This window comes from Mesoplodon bidens (genome assembly GCF_964165515.1).
Source record: "Mesoplodon bidens genome assembly, chromosome: 4".
Taxonomy (NCBI): domain Eukaryota; kingdom Metazoa; phylum Chordata; class Mammalia; order Artiodactyla; family Ziphiidae; genus Mesoplodon; species Mesoplodon bidens.
In genome coordinates, this window is record NC_138160.1 from 135,808,119 (window position 1) to 135,828,205 (window position 20,087).

General features: G+C 39.4%; 1 protein-coding gene across 2 annotated transcripts in view; it reads right to left on the reverse strand.

The window, feature by feature from the left end:
• Nucleotides 1-13,079: 13,079 nt before the first annotated feature.
• SOX30 (SRY-box transcription factor 30) overlaps nucleotides 13,080-20,087 on the reverse strand; it is a 73,977-nt gene continuing 66,969 nt past the window's right edge. Inside the window, exon 5 of one of the 2 annotated variants that reach the window (XM_081230936.1) lies at nucleotides 13,080-13,628. In XM_081230936.1, the coding sequence (XP_081087062.1) occupies nucleotides 13,232-13,628 (397 nt within the window). In that variant the 3' untranslated portion in view covers nucleotides 13,080-13,231. The remainder of the gene's footprint in view (nucleotides 13,629-20,087) is intronic. The other variant, XM_081230937.1, reaches the window with a different exon arrangement.

The window sequence follows — 20,087 nt, forward strand, 5'->3', positions numbered from 1 at the left end:
TGTTCCTAGATCTCTGATCACTTTGGAGATTCCAAGGGTTTTAGAAGCTCTGTGCCAGATACAAAGACCAAATCTGCATTTATTGTTATAAATCATAATATCACAGATATTTTAAGAAAATGTTTGAATACATCATAACTACCAATTTATGCACTCTATTTCTGTACAAAGTTGAACTGTTCCCTGGCAGACCTGAGTTCTGCTCCTCCACAGAGGAGATGTTTGATGTGGGACAAGTCAATTGTTCCTGAGTCTCAGTTTCTTCCACTCACTCGGTGGGGGGCCTTGGATAAGTCACTTCACTTCTTTAAGTCCTCAGTTTTTTCATTGGTTAAATAAAGAAAACAACTATTTACGAGCTTGTTATGAAGACTGAGATAATCCCATAACATACCAGACACAGTTGCACATAGTAGGTGTTTAGTAAAGTGTAGCTTCTATCTATTAATTAATCCAACAAGTATTTATTGAGCATGCAATACACTGCAGGCACAGTGCTAGGTATTAGGGATAATTCGTCAAGCAAGAAACACAACGTCCCTGTTCTCTTGAAGCTTCTAGCCATGGTTGGTGGGGAGAAAATAAACAAGGAAACAAATAAATGAGATAATTACATTCGGTAATAAGTGCTTTGAAAAGACAATTCTTTCTGTGCTTATATTTACTATTAGTGTAAAAACCTTCCTGGTCAATCTCTCTCTACTCCTTTATGTTTTAGGAGCCACTCTCAAATTAAAGAGAGCTCAAAAATGACTTTAACTGAGCTTGGAAATTCACTGAACTACTGACTCTTAAAGCGACATGAAGACAGAGAGAAAAATGAAATGTTGGTGAGAGGAAAATCCTGAAGCTGTACCATAGCTCCCAAATGCCATTTTGTGAATCATTGCCTGGTGGGATTCAGAATTACCTGGGGAGCATTTTAAAGATACAGACTCCCGGGGCTTCCCTGGTGGCACAGTGGTTGAGAATCTGCCTGCCAATGCTGGGGACACGGGTTCAATCCCTGGTCCGGGAAGATCCCACATGCCGTGAAGCAGCTAAGCCCGTGCGCCGCAACTACTGAGCCTGTGCTCTAGAGCCCTTGAGCCAGAACTACTGAGCCCGTGTGCCACAACTACTGAAGCCCGTGCACCTAGAGCCCACACTCCACAATGAGGGAAGCCACCGCAATGAGAAGCCTGCACACTGCAACGAAGAGTAGCCCCCGCTCACCGCAACTAGAGAAAGCCCATGCACAGCAACAAAGACCCAACACAGCCAAAAATAAATAAATAAAATAAGTGAATTTATTTTTAAAAAAAAGAAAAAAAAAGATACCGACACCCAGTTCCCATCCTCAAATATTCAAATTTTGTAGATCCAGGAATTTTTGTTGTTGTTGCTTTTTTTTTTTTTTTTAAGTTCACTGGTAATTCTTATGGGCAATCAGTCATGGGAAGCAGTGCTTATCAGGCAGCTTATGAATCCCATTAGTCACTGAAACCGAGAATACAGAGCTGTGTCTGTTAGTCTGTTGGCCACCATATATTTATTTTTCTAATTTCTAAAATACTTGCCCTGGTTGGCCCTCAAGGAACTTAGAAAGTAGTGGGAGATATAAATGAAGGTGCTGTGGGAATACAAAGCAGGAACAACTAAGTCTTTGAGGGTTAGAGAAAACTTTCTGGAGGGGAAGAATTCTGAATGAGTTAGAATCTGCTCCAGCTGCATGTGACAGAAAACACAAAATTATAGTGGATTGAACTAGTTAAAAATTTACTTTTCTCTCATATAAAAGCCTCTAGTCTGTAAGAGAGCTCACTCTGAAATCTCATCTTTGAAATTTACTAGGACAAATTACTGAAACTGCAAACCCAACCCTTTCATATGATTAGTTATGGCACATCTGCCTGAAGCAATATTATGCAAACATGAAAAGTCATCACTTAGGAAGCTACAGAGTATGAAAAACAGCTCGTGATAAAATATTGAGGAAATGCAAATTTGTGTATATGCAAAATTGTGTTATGTATTGTGAGTACAACTGTGTGAAAAATGTGTGTATATGGGCAAATATAGAAAGACCATCATAAAATAAAAACAATTATTGGATGGATTACAGGTTTTTTCTTCTCTGAAGATTCCCTTTAGTACAGTTATATTGTTTTCATAACAAAAATTTAAATGTCTTGCAAACTTTACATGGTGTCAAAGGTAGGAGTGCTTAAGAATCACCTGAGGAGCTTATAAAAATGCATATTCCCAGGCCCTAGCCAGAGAGATTCTGATTCTACAGATATAGGGAATGGCTGCATTTTTAACAAGCATCCCAGATCATTTTGTTGGAAGCAGTGCACTGACCACATCTGAAAAACACCACCATATCTAGTGTCTCAGAGACACTTAAAAATGCATCGAGTTGGAATATTATGTGTGCCAAAACAGCCCAGCTTTGCATTGTCCTAAGGACTCTGGCCAATATTCCGCTATCATTGCTGGGGAAACAGTAAGAAAGTTTAAAACAAAGACTCCATATTCACAAAAATGTTTTCTCTCCCTGGTTTATATAGTGAAATATCACTAAAAGGTACAGCTTTGACCATTTTTCTTTTGTCTTTAAGCAAACTTGAAGCTACCTAATAAAAGCAACCCAGGCACTAACAGTTATGTATCTTCAGCTCTCTTACAGTCCGCATGTATCCTGTAACTTACTCCATGCCTTTCTAATAGGCCCAACACAAGTTCAGCTATAATCTGCCTTCGTGAGTGAAGCTCAGTCATTTCAAACTCTACATCTGCATTGCACAATGTGCATAAGCATAGATCTGCATAGATCCAGTTGATTCTGTACTCACTGTATTCACTAGAATGATCAGTTTATCTCAGTTTGCCCAGGAATTTTCTGTTTTTATCACTGGTCCTAGGTCCCATGACCTCCACCCCTGCAACCCCTCAGTACTGGGCAAACCAGAACGGTTGGTCACCCCCATACCTTTCCATTACCTGTGACCCATGTAATTATGCACAGCTTAAAAGACCCTTTCCAGGAGGGCTTATCAGCCTCCACAGACAGTGTCCCAGGGAATACGGGCACGAACATAGCTTTTGGAAGATCTTCCTCTGAAAGAGAATACATATAAAATGCTGTTCATTATTTTTTTGAAATAAAACATTTCCCTGAAGTGGTTTCAGAGGAGCCAGGGATTTAAGGTGCAGTAAATGGTCCTCCTCCTACATCTCCATCTCCCCCTTTTTCCTGCAAGCATTCATCATTTAGTGAAAAGTTTACTAAGATTTGCGTGTGTTACCCATCAGAAAAGAGACACGTAGGGTTTGGTCAGGCAGTTAGAGTGAGGAAAGTAGAGATAAAGGGTAAATCTGTCTAGAGGATGTGGAATTTTTCATCAAGTAGAATTAGAAAGTAACTCCTTCCACACTTGTTTTCAGAAAACTAGTTTCATTGTGAAACTCTTGGAATTTCTCTAAAATCCTAAAAAGTTAAGATGATTCAGAAAGCTAGAACAGGATATTCCTCAGCAGAGTCTGTTCTAACATGTAGGACAGATTTTTCAGAATTACACTGTTCACATCAAAGTTATACTACTTTAAAATATTGCAAGTAATGCATAGAATCCCCAGAATTTCATTTTGAAATCATTTCCAAACTGGAACTCTCAAAAGTAGCTTGTATTTTTGGCTCAGGAATAATCCTTCTGACAGCTGGTTTTCACTGTGAAAAATACACTTATGTGGGAATTTAGCACATTTGCCCACTCAAATTCTTGGGTGCAATATCAACTTTCATTAAAAAGTCAGTTTAGTGGACAACCAAAATTTATAACAACTCTAGGTTTCAGTTCTTCTGTCTTCGAAGACCATCAGATACTTAATGCAGAATACAGTTTAATTAGTCACCACTTTCTTTCAGTAAACGATTTAAGGATTTTTTCCGATCAATGCAGAAAACCATATGTGAAGCCAACGACTGAAAACTGAAGCAACAGCAATAAGCAGCATTTTCCGGAGTGAATTCTGTTAGTAGACATTATGTTAAAAGAAAAAAGGATACTCATGCTCAGGTAGGGGAGCTCTGAGATAAACAGAACTTAACATGTCACGTCAAGATTTTTGAGAAGCTTTGCAAAGACAATAGGCATTGGCACTCTCCAAGGTGGGGACACAGCATATATTTCCCAAAATTATTTGACCAAATATTGTCAGAATATCTAAAAGGCTTGGGTTCCAACTAACACCCTTAGAAAAAGACTGCTCTTGACTTTCTAAATTTGATAATTCAACTACTTGAAGTTGGGACTAAATCTATTTTCAGTCTATTTGCAGTGAAAGAAATTTTTATTTGTAAATAAGAAGAGCAGATTTGTCCAAAGCACAGAAGAGTCTGAGTGACATTCAACACACTTTGAAAGGAAGTTATTCTTATCACAAATATGGTTACCTCCAATTTACAATAAGAACAAATAAGGCCTTGAAACCTATTAGAAAGTGCTTGTGGTTTCAAGCTTAGAGAATTTCACTGTGATGACTTGGAGAGGCAAATGAATTCATTCCAATAGGGCAGGGTTTTGTTTAGTCTATAGGTCTCTACACAGAGCTAACAGTGGTTTGAAGAGCTATAAATGAGCAGATATGGGCATTTGCAGCTAGGCATGCTTAACTGCTATTGGATATTGTTTCACCTAAAAGATACCCATGGGCTTCCCTGGTGGCGCAGTGGTTGAGAGTCTGCCTGGCGATGCAGGGGACTCAGGTTCGTGCCCCGGTCCGGGAAGATCCCACATGCCACGGAGCGGCTGGGCCCGTGAGCCATGGCCGCTGAGCCTGCACGTCTAGAGCGTGTGCTCCACAACGGGAGAGGCCACAACAGTGAGAGGCCCGCGTACTGCAAAAAAAAAAAAAAAAAAGATACCCATATTTCCCAGCCCAAATTATATTGTGGATCTGTAAACAATCTAAACTGACTTCTGATCAGAAGGAAGAAGATTAAAAGAGTAGCCCTGACTCAACAGCCATTAAAATGAAGATTGGGGAAGGACTAGCCTGAAGACAGATAGTTAGGACACACTGAACTATCCTCTATATTATTCCACTGCCTTACAAAGGGATTCCCCCAACGAATTTGTCTATAAGAACAAGATCTGTTGGAGATATTGCCTCACACCTCTCAGAATGGCTATAACCAAAAAGTCTACAAATAACAAATGTTGGCACAGACGTGGAGAAAAGGGAACCCTAGTACATTGTTTTTAGAAATGTAAACTGGTGAAGCCACTATGGAAAACAGCATGAAGGCTCCTCAAAAAACTAAAAATAGAGCCATAATATGATCCAGCAATTCCACTCCTGGGTATATATCCAAAGAAAAGGAAAACATTAATTCGAAAAGATATACGCACCCCAATGTTCACAGCAGCATTATTCTCTTCACTGCAAATAGACTGAAAATAGATTTAGTCCCAACTTTCAAGTAGCTGAATTATCAAATTTAGAAAGTCAAGAGCAGTCTTTCTCTAAAGGTGTTAGTTGGAACCCAAGCCTTTTAGATATTCTGACAATATTTGGTCAAATAATTTGGGGAAATACAAGAGATGGAAGCTAACTAAGTGTCCATCAATAGATGAATGGATAGGACGAGGAGATCACCTTCCTCCCCACAGATACACCATAAATACAGCTACACGTGGAACAACTCCTACAGAACACCTACTGAACGCTGGCAGAAGACCTCAGACATCCCAAAAGGCAAGAAACTCCCCACGTACCTGGGTAGGGCAAAGCGGAGAGATTCCCGCACAGAGGATCGGTGCCAACCGGCACTCACCAGCCCGAGAGGCTTGTCTGCTCGCCCGCCGGGGCGGGGGGCGCTGGGAGCTGAGGCTCGGGCTTCAGTCGGAGCGCAGGGAGAGGACTGGGGTTGGCGGTGTGAACACAGGCTGAAGGGGCTCATGCGCCACAGCTAGCCGGGAGGGAGTCCGGGAAAAAGTCTGGACCTGCCGAAGAGGCAAGAGACTTTTTCTCCCCTCTTTGTTTCCTGGTGCACGAGGAGAAGGGATTAAGAACGCTGCTTAAAGGAGCTCCACAGACGGGCGCAAGTCGCGGCTGAGAGAACGGACCCCAGAGATGGGCGTGGGATGCTGAGGCTGCTGCCGCCACCACGAGGCCTGTGGGCTAGCACAGGTCACTGTCCACGCCCCCCCTCCAGGAAGCCTGTGCAGCACGACGCAGCACGGCGCGCCTCGGGATGGTGCAACGTCACGCCGGCCTCTGCCGCTGCAGGCTCGCCCCGCCTCCTTGCCCCTCCCTCCCCGCCCCACTCCGCCCCCTCCCTCCCCCCCGCCCCACTCCGCCCCCCTCCCTCCCCCCCCGCCCCCCTTCCTCCCCCCCCCCGCCTGAGTGAGCCAGAGTCCCCAAAGCGGCTGCTTCTTTAACCCTGTCCTGTCTGAGTGAAGATCAGACGCCCTTCGGCAACCTACATGGAGAGGCGGGGCCAAATCCTAAGCTGAGACCCGGGAGCTGTGAGAATAAAGAAGAGAAAGGGAAATCTCTCCCAGCAGCCTCAGAAGCAGCGGATTAGAGCTCCACAATCAACTTGATGTACCCTGCATCTGTGGAATACATGAATAGACAACGAATCATCCCAAATTGAGGAGCCAGGTTTCAGTGCTGTGCCTCTGAGTTGGGAGAGCCAACTTCAGGACACTGGTCCACAAGAGACCTCCCAGCTCCACATAATATCAAACGGCGAAAATCTTCCAGAGATCTCCATCTCAACACCAGCACCCAGCTTCGCTCAACGACCAGCAAGCACAGTACTGGACACCCTATGCCAAACAACTAGCAAGACAGGAACACAACGCCACCCATTAGCAGAGAGGTGGCCTAAAATCATAAAAAGTCCGCAGACACCCCAAAACACGCCACCAGACGTGGACCTGCCCACCAGAAAGACAAGATCCAGCCTCATCCACCAGAACACAGGCACTAGTACCCTCCACCAGGAAGCCTACACAACCCACTAAACCAACCTTAGCCACTGGGGAAAGACACCAAAAACAACGGGAACTACGAGCCTGCAGCCTGCAAAAAGGAGACCCCAAACACAGTAAGATAAGCAAAATGAGAAGACAGAAAAACACACAGCAGGAGAAGGAGCAAGATAAAAACCCACCAGACCTAACAAATGAAGAGGTAATAGGCAGTCTACCTGAAAAAGAATTCAGAATAATGATGGTAAAGATGATCCAAGATTCTATTTCCCAGATCAAAAATCTTGGAAATAGAATAGACAAAATGCAAGAAACAGTTAACAAGGACCTAGAAGAACTAAAGATGAATCAAGCATCGATTAAAAACACAATAAATGAAATAAAAAATACTCTAGATGGGATCAATAGCAGAATAACTGAGGCAGAAGAACGGATAAGTGAGGTGGAAGATAAAATAGTGGAAATAACTGCTGCAGAGCCAAATAAAGAAAAAGGGATGAAAAGAACAGAGGACAGTCTCAGAGACCTCTGGGACAACATTCAACGCACCAACATTCGAATTATAGGGGTTCCAGAAGAAGAAGAGAAAAAGAAAGGGACTGAGAAAATATTTGAAGAGATTATAGTTGAAAACTTCCCTAATATGGGAAAGGAAATAGTTAATCAAGTCCAGGAGGCACAGAGAGTCCCATACAGAATAAATCCAAAGAGAAATACGCCAAGACACATATTAATCAACCTGTCAAAAATTAAACACAAAGAAATCATATTAAAAGCAGCAAGGCAAAAACAACAAATAACACACAAGGGAATCCCCATCAGGATAACAGCTGATCTCTCAGCAGAAACTCTACAAGCCAGAAGGGAGTGGCAGGACATAATTAAAGTCATGAAGGAGAAAAACCTGCAACCAAGATTACTCTACCCAGCAAGGATCTCATTCAGATTTGATGGAGAAATTAAAACGTTTACAGACAAGCAAAAGCTGAGAGAGTTCAGCACCACCAAACCAGCTTTACAACAAATGCTAAAGGAACTTCTCTAGGCAAGAAACACAACAGAAGTAAAAGACCTACAATAACAAACCCAAAACAATTAAGAAAATGGGAACAGGAACATACATATCGATAATTACCTTAAATGTAAATGGACTAAATGCTCCCACCAAAAGACACAGATTGGCTGAATGGATACAAAAACAAGACCCATATATATGCTGTCTACAAGAGACCCACTTCAGACCTAGAGACACATAGAGACTGAAAGTAAAGGGATGGAAAAAGATATTCCATGCAAATGGACACCAAAAGAAAGCTGGAGTAGCAATTCTCATATCAGACAAAATAGACTTTAAAATAAAGACTACTAGAAGAGACAAAGAAGGACACTACATAATGATCAAGGGATCGATCCAAGAAGAAGATATAACAATTGTAAATATTTATGCACCCAACATAGGAGCACCTCAATACATAAGGCAAATACTAACAGCCATAAAAGGAGAAATCGACAGTAACACATTCATAGTAGGGGACTTTAACACCCCACTTTCACCAATGGACAGATCATCCAAAATGAAAATAAATAAGGAAACACAAGCTTTAAATGATACATTAAACAAGATGGACTTAATTGATATTTATAGGACACTCCATCCAAAAACAATAGAATACACATTTTTCTCAAGTGCTCATGGAACATTCTCCAGGATAGATCATATCTTGGGTCACAAATCAAGCCTTGGTAAATTTAAGAAAATTGAAATTGTATCAAGTATCTTTTCCGACCACAATGCTATGAGACTAGATATCAATTACAGGAAAAGAGCTGTAAAAAATACAAACACATGGAGGCTAAACAATACACTACTTAATAACGAAGTGATCACTGAAGAAATCAAAGAGGAAATTAAAAAATACCTAGAAACAAATGACAATGGAGACACAACGACCAAAAACCTATGGGATGCAGCAAAAGCAGTTCTAAGAGGGAAGTTTATAGCAATACAATCCCACCTTAAGAAACAGGAAGCATCTTGAATAAACAACCTAACCTTGCACCTAAAGCAATTAGAGAAAGAAGAACAAAAACACCCCAAAGTTAGCAGAAGGAAAGAAATCATAATAATCAGATCAGAAATAAATGAAAAAGAAATGAAGGAAATAATAGCAAAGATCAATAAAACTAAAAGCTGCTTCTTTGAGAAGATAAACAAAATTGATAAACCATTAGGCAGACTCATCAAGAAAAAAAGAGAGAAGACTCAAATCAATAGAATTAGAAATGAAAAAGGAGAAGTAACAACTGACACTGCAGAAATACAAAAGATCATGAGAGATTACTACAAGCAACTCTATGCCAATAAAATGGACAACCTGGAAGAAATGGACAAATTCTTAGAAATGCACAACCTGCCAAGACTGAATCAGGAAGAAATAGAAAATATGAACAGACTAATCACAAGCACTGGAATTGAAATTGTGATAAAAAATCTTCCAACAAACAAAAGCCCAGGACCAGATGGCTTCACAGGCGAATTCTATCAAATATTTAGAGAAGAGCTAACACCTATCCTTCTCAAATTCTTCCAAAATATAGCAGAGGGAGGAACACTCCCAAACTCATTCTACGAGGCCACCATCACCTTGATACCAAAACCAGGCAAGGATGTCACAAAGAAAGAAAACTACAGGCCAATATCACTGATGAACATAGATGCAAAAATCCTCAACAAAATACTAGCAAACAGAATCCAACAGGATCATACACCATGATCATGTGGGGCTTATTCCAGGAATGCAAGGATTCTTCAATATATGCAAATCAATCAATGTGATACACCATATTAACAAATTGAAGGAGAAAAACCATATGATCATCTCAATAGATGCAGAGAAAGCTTTCGACAAAATTCAACACCCATTTATGATAAAAACCCTGCAGAAAGTAGGCATAGAGGGAACTTTCCTCAACATAATAAAGGTCATATATGACAAATCCACAGCCAACATCATCCTCAATGGTGGAAAACTGAAACCATTTCCACTAAGATCAGGAACAAGACAAGGTTGCCCACTCTCACCACTCTTATTCAACATAGTTTTGGAAGTTTTAGCCACAGCAATCAGAGAAGAAAAGGAAATAAAAGGAATCCAAATCGGAAAAGAAGAAGTAAAGCTGTCACTGTTTGCAGATGACATGATACTCTACATAGAGAATCCTAAAGATGCTACCAGAAAACTACTAGAGCTAATCAATGAATTTGGTAAAGTTGCAGGATACAAAATTAATGCACAGAAATGTCTGGCATTCCTATACACTAATGATGAAAAATCTGAAAGTGAAATCAAGAAAACACTCCCATTTACCATTGCAACAAAAAGAATAAAATATCTAGGAATAAACCTACCTAAGGAGACAAAAGACCTGTATGCAGAAAATTAAAAGACACTGATGAAAGAAATTAAAGATGATACAAATAGATGGAGAGATATACCATGTTCCTGGATTGGAAGAATCAATATTGTGAAAATGACTCTACTACCCAAAGCAATCTACAGATTCAATGCAATCCCTATCAAACGACCACTGGCATTTTTCACAGAACTAGAACAAAAAATTTCAAAATTTGTTTGGAAACACAAAAGACCCCGAATAGCCAAAGCAATCTTGAGAATGAAAAACGGAGCTGGAGGAATCAGGCTCCCTGACTTCAGACTATACTACAAAGCTACAGTAATCAAGACACTGTGGTACTGGCACAAAAACAGAAAGATAGCTCAATGGAACAGGATAGAAAGTCCAGAGATAAACCCACGCACATATGGTCAACTTATCTTTGATAAAGGAGGCAGGAAAGTACAGTGGAGAAAGGACAGCCTCTTCAATAAGTGGTGCTGGGAAAACTGGACAGGGACATGTCAAAGTGTGAGATTAGATCACTCCCTAACACCATACACAAAAATAAGCTCCAAATGGATTAAAGACCTAAATGTAAGGCCAGAAACTATCAAACTCTTAGAGGAAAACATAGGCAGAAGACTCTATGACATGAACCACAGCAAGGTCCTTTTGGACCCACCTCCTAGAGAAATGGAAATAAAAAGAAAAATAAACAAATGGGACCTAATGAAACTTAAAAGCTTTTGCACAGCAAAGGAAACCATAAACAAGACCAAAAGACAACCCTCAGAATGGGAGAAAATATTTGCAAATGAAGCAACTGACAAAGGATTAATCTCCAAAATTTATAAGCAGCTCATGCAGCTCAATAGCAGAAAAACAAACAACCCAATCCAAAAATGGGCAGAACACGTAAATAGACATTTCTCCAAAGAAGCTATACAGACTGCCAACAAACACATGATAGAATGCTCAACATCATTAATCATTAGAGAAATGCAAATCAAAACTACAATGAGATATCATCTCACACCAGTCAGAATGGCCATCATCAAAAAATCTAGAAACAATAAATGCTGGAGAGGGTGTGGAGAAAAGGGAACACTCTTGCACTGCTGGTGGGAATGTGAATTGGTACAGCCACTATGGAGAACGGTATGGAGGTTCCTTTAAAAACTAAAAATAGAACTACCATATGACCCAGCAATCCCACTATTGGGCATATACCCTGAGAAAACCATAATTCAAAAAGAGACATGTACCAAAATGTTCATTGCAGCTCTATTCGCAATAGCCCGGAGCTGGAAACAACCTAAGTGTCCATCATCGGATGAATGGATAAAGAAGATGTGGCACATATATACAATGGAATATTACTCAGCCATAAAAAGAAACGAAACTGAGCTATTTGTAATGAGGTGGATAGACCTTGAGTCTGTCATACAAAGTAAAGTAAGTCAGAAAGAGAAAGACAAATACTGTATGCTAACACATATATATGGAATTTAAGAAAAAAAATGTCATGAAGAACCTAGGGGTAAAACGGGAATAAAGACACAGACCTACTTGAGAATGGACTTGAGGATATGGGGATGGGGAAGGGTAAGCTGTGACAAAGCGAAAGAGAGGCATGGATGTATATACACTACCAAACGTAAGGTAGATAGATAGTGGGAAGCAGCCGCAGAGCACAGGGAGATCAGCTCGGTGCTTTGTAACCGCCTGGAGGGGTGGGATGGGGAGGGTGGGAGGGAGGGAGATGCATGAGGGAAGGGATGTGGGAACAGATGTATATGTATGACTGATTCACTTTGTTATATAGCAGAAACTAATAAAAAAAATCTAGAAACAATAAATGCTGGAGAGGGTGTGGAGAAAAGGGAACACTCTTGCACTGCTGGTGGGAATGTGAATTGGTACAGCCACTATGGAGAACAGTATGGAGGTTCCTTAAAAAACTAAAACTAGAACTACCATATGACCCAGCAATCCCAGTACTAGGCATATACCCTGAGAAAACCATAATTCAAAAAGAGACATGTACCAAAATGTTCATTGCAATGTTCACCACAATGTTCAATGTTCATTGTGAATAGAGATTCACAATAGCCCGGAGATGGAAACAACCTAAGTGTCCATCATCGGATGAATGGATAAAGAAGATGTGGCACATATATACAATGGAATATTACTCCACCATAAAAAGAAACAAAATTGAACTATTTGTAATGAGGTGTATAGACATAGAGTCTGTCATAGAGACTGAAGTAAGTCAGAAAGAGAAAGACAAATACTGTATGCTAACACATATATATGGAATTTAAGAAAAAAATGTCATGAAGAACCTAGGGGTAAAACAGGAATAAAGACACAGACCTACTTGAGAATGGACTTGAGGATATGGGGGGGGGGGAAGGGTAAGCTGTGCCAAAGCGAGAGAGAGGCATGGACATATATACAATACCAAATGTAAGGTAGATAGATAGTGGGAAGCAGCCGCATAGCACAGGAAGATGAGCTCAGTGCTTTGTGACCGCCTGGAGGGGTGGGATAGGAAGGGTGGGAGGGAGGGAGACGCAAGAGGGAAGGGATATGGGAACACATGTATATGTATGACTGATTCACTTTGTTATAAAGCAGAAAATAATAAAAAAAATATATATTTACTTTACTTTCTTTTCCAATTAAAAAAAACTTTATGAAGGCATAAATTGCATTTGGTTTGACTCCTCAGATCACAGCTGAAAACTCTCAACAAAGCATTCTAGGTGCTTTTTTTCACAACAAGTGACCCAGAATATATTTTAAGAGATGTTTATTTTCTGTACATATTTGTTTTATAATTATAAATTCCTGAGCACTTTTTCTTCTTCCTCCTCATCAGTGTCAGTGACATTGACTTGCTCGATGTTAGAGAGAGTTGATGTCGGGGCTGTGAAGACACTTTCCAAGGCTCCAGTGTCCAGCTGAGGCATGGGATTTAAGTATTCTTCCCCACTGTGGCTATGACTGTTACAGTAAAAGGTCCCATCCAAGCTCTCAAAACTCCAAAAATCTTCGCTGTGAGCACGTTCATCTGGGTAGTCTCTAAAAGGACAGTCTCTAAAAAGACATTCTCTATTTAAAGCTGAAAACATAGCTTCATGGTCTTGGTATCTGTCTTCATAATAACCAAGGCATTCTGGCACTGAACCTGGAAAATGTCCATAGTCAAAAGGAGGCCGACTATAAGGGCACGTGCTGTAGCAGAAAGACAAAAAAGGAATTCGATCATAACTTGTCCACATGTTGCCTTGTATACAGACTAACTGAGCAAGTTTAACTGGGGCCTAGAGAGCTCCCAAGATAACTTTCTGCAACTACTTCATGTACTCATCTACATGTTGCCTAGTCCCAACATAAAACAATTGGCAAAGTAAGCTTATAAGTATTACCTATTATCAGCCTCAGGATTCTTGCCTTTGGCAGCCTTGATAAAGAAAAATTACCTATCTGGGCCTTTCTCTCATGATGCCTTATGCCATGTAAGGTTTTAGAAATTCAGGTACCTGCTGTGCTGTGCTAAATATTGACACTTAGTAAGCAGTGTAACAATTGTTCTTACTAGTATTTGAGGCAAAATTTATAGGAGGTGGGGGGAAATGTATAACTGGGTTGAAATCAAGAGCTCTTGGGGATGGGGGAGGGCACTCGAACAGAGGATAACAACTTAATTTTTAAATTCACATTCAATAATTAATTATATTAAAACACTCAATACCAGAAAGATTTAGAACTGATATTAAACTGGTTTTTAGAGATCTTTTCCAAAAAGAAATTTGGAGTGTGGGAATGTGAAGAATTGAAAAGATCACTTTGCTGTTTTATAAACTAATAGTTTTTCTTGTAAGGCAAATCTAAAAATTCTGCCATTCAAACCCATTTGTCAATTTTTTTAAAAAAAGTATCACTCCACCTTTCAAAGGCACAGAACAGGAATCATAGGAAGAGTTATGTAGAAAAGTCAAACCAAAAGTTGCCTGGACTCATGGACTCCATCTAGTGACAGATAATATAAGCATAATAACCATGCTCATTAGCAAAACCCAAAACAAGTTGGGTGTTTCATTTCATGCTCCAACATTTTTTTTAAAAGGGCAACTTTGTTTCCTTCCCTTTAAAAATATAAGTATGATTGACATAATAGACTATCATCTCAAGTTCTTTGGAAATATAGGGTTTCTTCAGGGGTTGGTGTCCTACCCCCAAATCTCCAAGTGCTAGGGACCTTGCCCAAGTTCAATATCACAAAATGAGACCTAGTTTCTGAAACGTTTCAGATTTCCATTCCTACTGCCACATCCTCATTCAGGCATTTTTAATTTAATACATACATCCTGAATGCATTGTACTTGCAGCTACTATGACTTTGCTCCATAGCTCTTCTACTTTTAGATCTCTCCATGCATTGGATTGCACAAATACTTCAAGGGTGTGCTCAAATCTACTTCCTCCACAAAGCCGCCTTCTCTTCAGCTAGGAACAATTCACCTACTAACTATTCTTTTAGGACTCAATATAGGCAAGATATTACACAAGCCTTGGTGGAGAATTTAATTTAAAAAATCTAAAATCCAGGTAGTATATACTTGATAACTGCTAAAGTGTGCTATAATGCAAACATCACATGGCTATATCGGTGTGGTAAAAACAAGTTAGTATTATATCTGGAAAACAAAAATATCAGTAAAGATAAGAGTAATCCTGGACTTCTCGGGTGGCATAGTGGTTAAGAATCCGTCTGCCAATACCGGAGACACGGGTTCGAGCCCTGGTCTGGGAAGATATCACATGCCGCGGAGCAACTAAGCCTGTGTGCCACAACTACTGAACCTGCACTCTAGAGCCCGCGAGCCACAACTACTGACCCTGCATTCCACAACTACTGAAGCCCACGCGCCTAGAGCCAGTGCTCTGCAACAAGACAAGCCACCCCTATGAGAAGCCCGTGCACCACAACGAAGAGTAGCCCCTGCTTGCCGCAACTAGAGAAAGCCCGCATGCAGCAACAAAGACCCAACACAGCCAAAAATAAATAAATAAATTTATTGGGAAAAAAAAAAGAGTAATCCTAAAAGGTTACATGGATGAAAATGAATACCTACAGAAGCATCATGGTGTAGTGAGCAAAGCAATCCTGAGGGGTGTGTAGTGATATTGCAATGTTGTTTAAAGTTGCAATCCCCTAATGATATATGATGTGGAGAATCTTTTCATATGCTTAATTGTCATCTGTATATGTTCTCTGGTGAGGTATCTGATCAGGTCCTTTGTCCATTTTTAACTGGGTTGTTCATTTTCTTATTATTGAATTTTCAGAGTTCTTTGTATATTTGGATAACAGTCCTTTATCAGATACATCTTTTGAAAATATTTTCTCCTAGTCTGTGGCTTGTCTCCTCTTTCTCTTGATACCATGTTTTTTGATACAAAGTAGCTTTGTAGTAAGTTTGAGGTCAAGAATTGTGAGTCCTCCAACTTTGTTTTCCTTTTTCAAGATTGTTTTAACTGTTCCAGGTCACTTACAATTCCATGTAAATTTTAGGATCAGCTTTTCCATTTCTGCAGAAAAGCTGCTGGGATTTTGAAAAGGATTATATTGATTTTGTAAATCCCTTTGGGAAGTACTGCCATCTTAATAATAAGTCTGCCAATGCCTATACACGAATACCTTTCCATTTATTTCAGTCTTCTTTAATTTATTTCAGCAATGTTTTATAGTTTTCAGTTTACAAGTTTTGCATCTCCTTGGTTAGATTTATTCCTAACTATTTTACTCTTTTTGATGCTATTGTAAAAAGAATTGTATTCTCAATTTCCTTTTTTGAGTGCTTATTGCTTGTGTACAGAAATACAAGTGAATTTTGTATATTGATCTTATACCCTTCAACTTTGCTGAATTCATTCATTCACTCTAATAAATTTTTGTGGATTCTTTAGGATTTTCTATATGTAGGATTTTCCATATATAGTATCATGTGTGAAAAGAGGTAATTCTACTTCTTTTCCATTTTACATGTCTTTTTTTCTTGCCGAATTGCTCTGGCTGCAACTTCTAGTACAATGTTGAACAACAGTGGTGAAAGCAGACATCCTTGTCTTGTTCCCAGTCTTAGGGGAAAGCTTTTGGTGCTTTATCATTGAGTATGATGTTAACTGTCGGTTTTGGATAAATGCCTTTTATCATGTAGAAGAAGTTCCCTTCTACTCCTAGTTTGCTAAGTTTTGAAATCAGGAATTGATTTTTATGGCAAAAAGGTGTTGGATTTTATCAAATGCTTTTTTGGCATCAATTGAAATGATCAGATGGTTTTGTTCCTTCATTCTTTTAATGAAATGTATTACCCTGATTGATTTCCTGATGTTGAACCACACTTACAATTCCTGGGGAAAATCCCACTTGGTCTTGGTGTATAATCCTTTTAATATGCTGCTGGATTCAGTTTGCTAGTATTTTGTTGATTCTGTAATTTTCTTTCTTGTGATATCTTTTTCTAGCTTTGGTAACAGAGTAATGCTGGCTTTAGAATCACTCCCTCTTATATATTTTGGAAGAATGTGAGAAGGATTAGTGTTAATTCTTCTTTAAAAGTTTGGTAGAATTCACCAGTGAAGCTATCTAGTCCAGGGCTTTTCTTTGTTGGGAGGTTTTTAATTACTGATTCAATCTCTTGATATACACCTATTCAGATTTCCTATTTCTTCTTGAGGCAGTATTGGTAATTCAAGTATTTTTCCATTTCATCTAGGTTACCTAACTTGTTGGTGTACAATTATTCATTATTATCCTATAATCATTTTTCTACAAAGTCCGAGTAATGTACCCAGTTTCATATCTGATTTTACTAATTTATGTCTTCTCTTTTTTTCTTAGCTTAGCTATAAAAGTCTGTCAATTTTGTTGATCTTTTCAAAAAGCCAACATTTGTTGACCTTTTTTTCTCTATTTCATTAAACTCTCTATTGTTTTTCTATTCTTTATTTGTTTATCGCTACTCTAATCTTTATTATTTCCTTCCTTCTGCTAGCTTTGGGTTTTATTTGCTCTTCTTTTTCTAGTTCCTTAAGGTATAAAGTTAGGTTGTTAATTTGACATCTTTCTTTTTTTTTTTTTTAACTAATGAATTAATTTATTTATTTTTGGCTGCGTTGGGTCTTTGTTTCTGTGCGAGGGCTTTCTCCAGTTGCGGTGAGCGGGGGCCACTCTTCATCGCGGTGCGCAGGCATCTCACTATCATGGCCTCTCTTGTTGAGGAGCACAGGCTCCAGACGCGCAGGCTCAGTAGTTGTGGCACACGGGCTTAGTTATTCCGCGTCCTGTGGGATCTTCCCAGACCAGGGCTCGAACCAGGGCTCGAACCCATGTCTCCTGCATTGGCAGGCAGACTCCCAACCACTGCGCCACCAGGGAAGCTCAACATCTTTCTTTTTAAATGTAGGCCAGGGCAGCTATGAATTCCTCTATCAGCACTGCTTTTGCTATATAATTCCTTAAGTTTTGGTATGTTGTGTTTTCATTTTCATTCATCTCAAAGTGTTTTCTAATTTTCCTTGTGATGTATTATTTGACCCACTGGTTAAGAGTGTGTTGTTTAATTTCCAATATTTGTGAATTTTCCAGTTTTTCTTTCTGTTATTGATGACTACTTTCATTCCATCATGGTTAGAGAAGAAACTTTGTATGGTTCCAATCTTTTAAAAATTTCTGAGACTCATCCTGTGATCTACCATATGGTCTATCCTACAGAATATACATTTTCACTTGAGAAGAATGTATATCCTGTTGTTGGGTGGAGATCATGTATTTCTGTTAGTTCTAGTTGGTTTAAGGTATCACACAGTCTTCTATTTCATTTTTGATCTTCATCATTTTTGGATGGATGGTCTTCCGTTCATTATTTAAAGTATCCACAGCTAATATCATACTCAATGGTAAAAAGTTTAAAGCTTTTCCTCTAAGGTAAAGAACAGAACAAGGATGCCCACTCTTGCCACTTATTCCACATAGTACTGGGAGCCCTAGCCACAGCAATTAGGCAAGTAAAAGAAATACAAGGCATCCAAATTGGAAAGAAAGAAGTAAAACGGTCTCTAATTGCAAATGACATAATAATATATCTAGGAAAACCTAAAAACTCAACCAAAAAAACGGTTAGAATTAGTCAGTGAACTCAGTAAAGTTGCAGGATACAAAGTCAATATGCAAAAATCAGTTGCATTTCTATACACTAACAGCGAACTGTCAGAATATGAAATTAAGAAAAACAATTCTATTTACAATTGCATCAAAAAGAATAAAATACCTAGGAATAAATTTAACCAAGGATGTGAAAGATCTGTACACCGAAAACTATAAGACACTGATGAAAAAAATTGAAGAAAACACAAATAAATGGAAAGATATTCTGTGCTCATGGATTGGAAGAAATAATATTGTTAAAATATCCGTACTACCCAAAGCAATCTACAGATTCAGTGAAATACCTATCAAAACCCAATGGCATTTTTCACAGAAATAGAACAAACAATCCCAAATGCTTTCTGGAAACATGAAAGACAGTGAATAGTCAAAGCAATCTTGAGAAAGAAGAACAAAGCTGGAGGCATTATACTCTCTGATTTCAAACTATATTACAAAACAGTATGGTACTGGCATAAACACAGACACATAGATCAATGGAACAGAAAGCAGAGCTATAAAAAAGCCCATGCATATGTGGCTAATTAATTCATGGCTATTAATTAACTAACAAAAATAGACAATTGGGAAAAGACAGAAGCTTCAATAAATGGTGTTGGAAAAACTGGACAGCCACATGCAAAAGAATGAAACTGGACCCCATCTTACATCATATACAAAAATCAAGTCAAAATGGATTAAAGACTTAAACATAAGACCTAGAGCTTTAAAACTTGTAGAAGAAAACATAGGCAATAAGCTCCTTGACATCTGAATTGGCAGTTTTTTTTTTTTTGATTTGACACCAAAAGCAAAGGCAACAAAAGCAAAAATAAACAAGTGGGACTACATCAAACTGAAAAGCTCTGTACTGTAAGGAAACCATCAACAAAATGAAAAGGCAACCTACCGAATGGGAGAAAATACTTGCAAATCATATATCTGATAAACAATTAATATACAAAACACATAAAGAATTCATATAACTCAATAGCAAAAAAAAAATCTGATTTAAAAATGGGCAGAGGAGCTAAACAGACATTTTCTTCCCAAAGAAGACATACAGATGGCCAACAGGTACATGAAAAGGTGCTCAAGAACTTCCCTGGTGGTGCAGTGATTACGAATTCACCTACCAATGCAGGGGACATGGGTTCAACCCCTGGTCTGGGAAGATCACACATGCCGTGGAGCAACTAAGCCTGTGCACCACAACTACTGAGCCTGCGGTCTAGACCCCGCGAGCCACCACTACTGAGCCTGCGCACTACGACTACTGAAGCCCACGCACCCTAGAGCCCGCGTGCCACAACAACTGAGCCCACGTGCTGCAACTACTGAAGCCTGTGTACCTAAAGCCCGTGCTCCACAACAAGAGAAGCCACCGCAATGAGAAGCCCACACATCTCAATGAAGAGTAGCACCTGCTCGCCACAACTAGATAAAGGCCATGCGCAGCAACTAAGACCCAATGCAGCCAA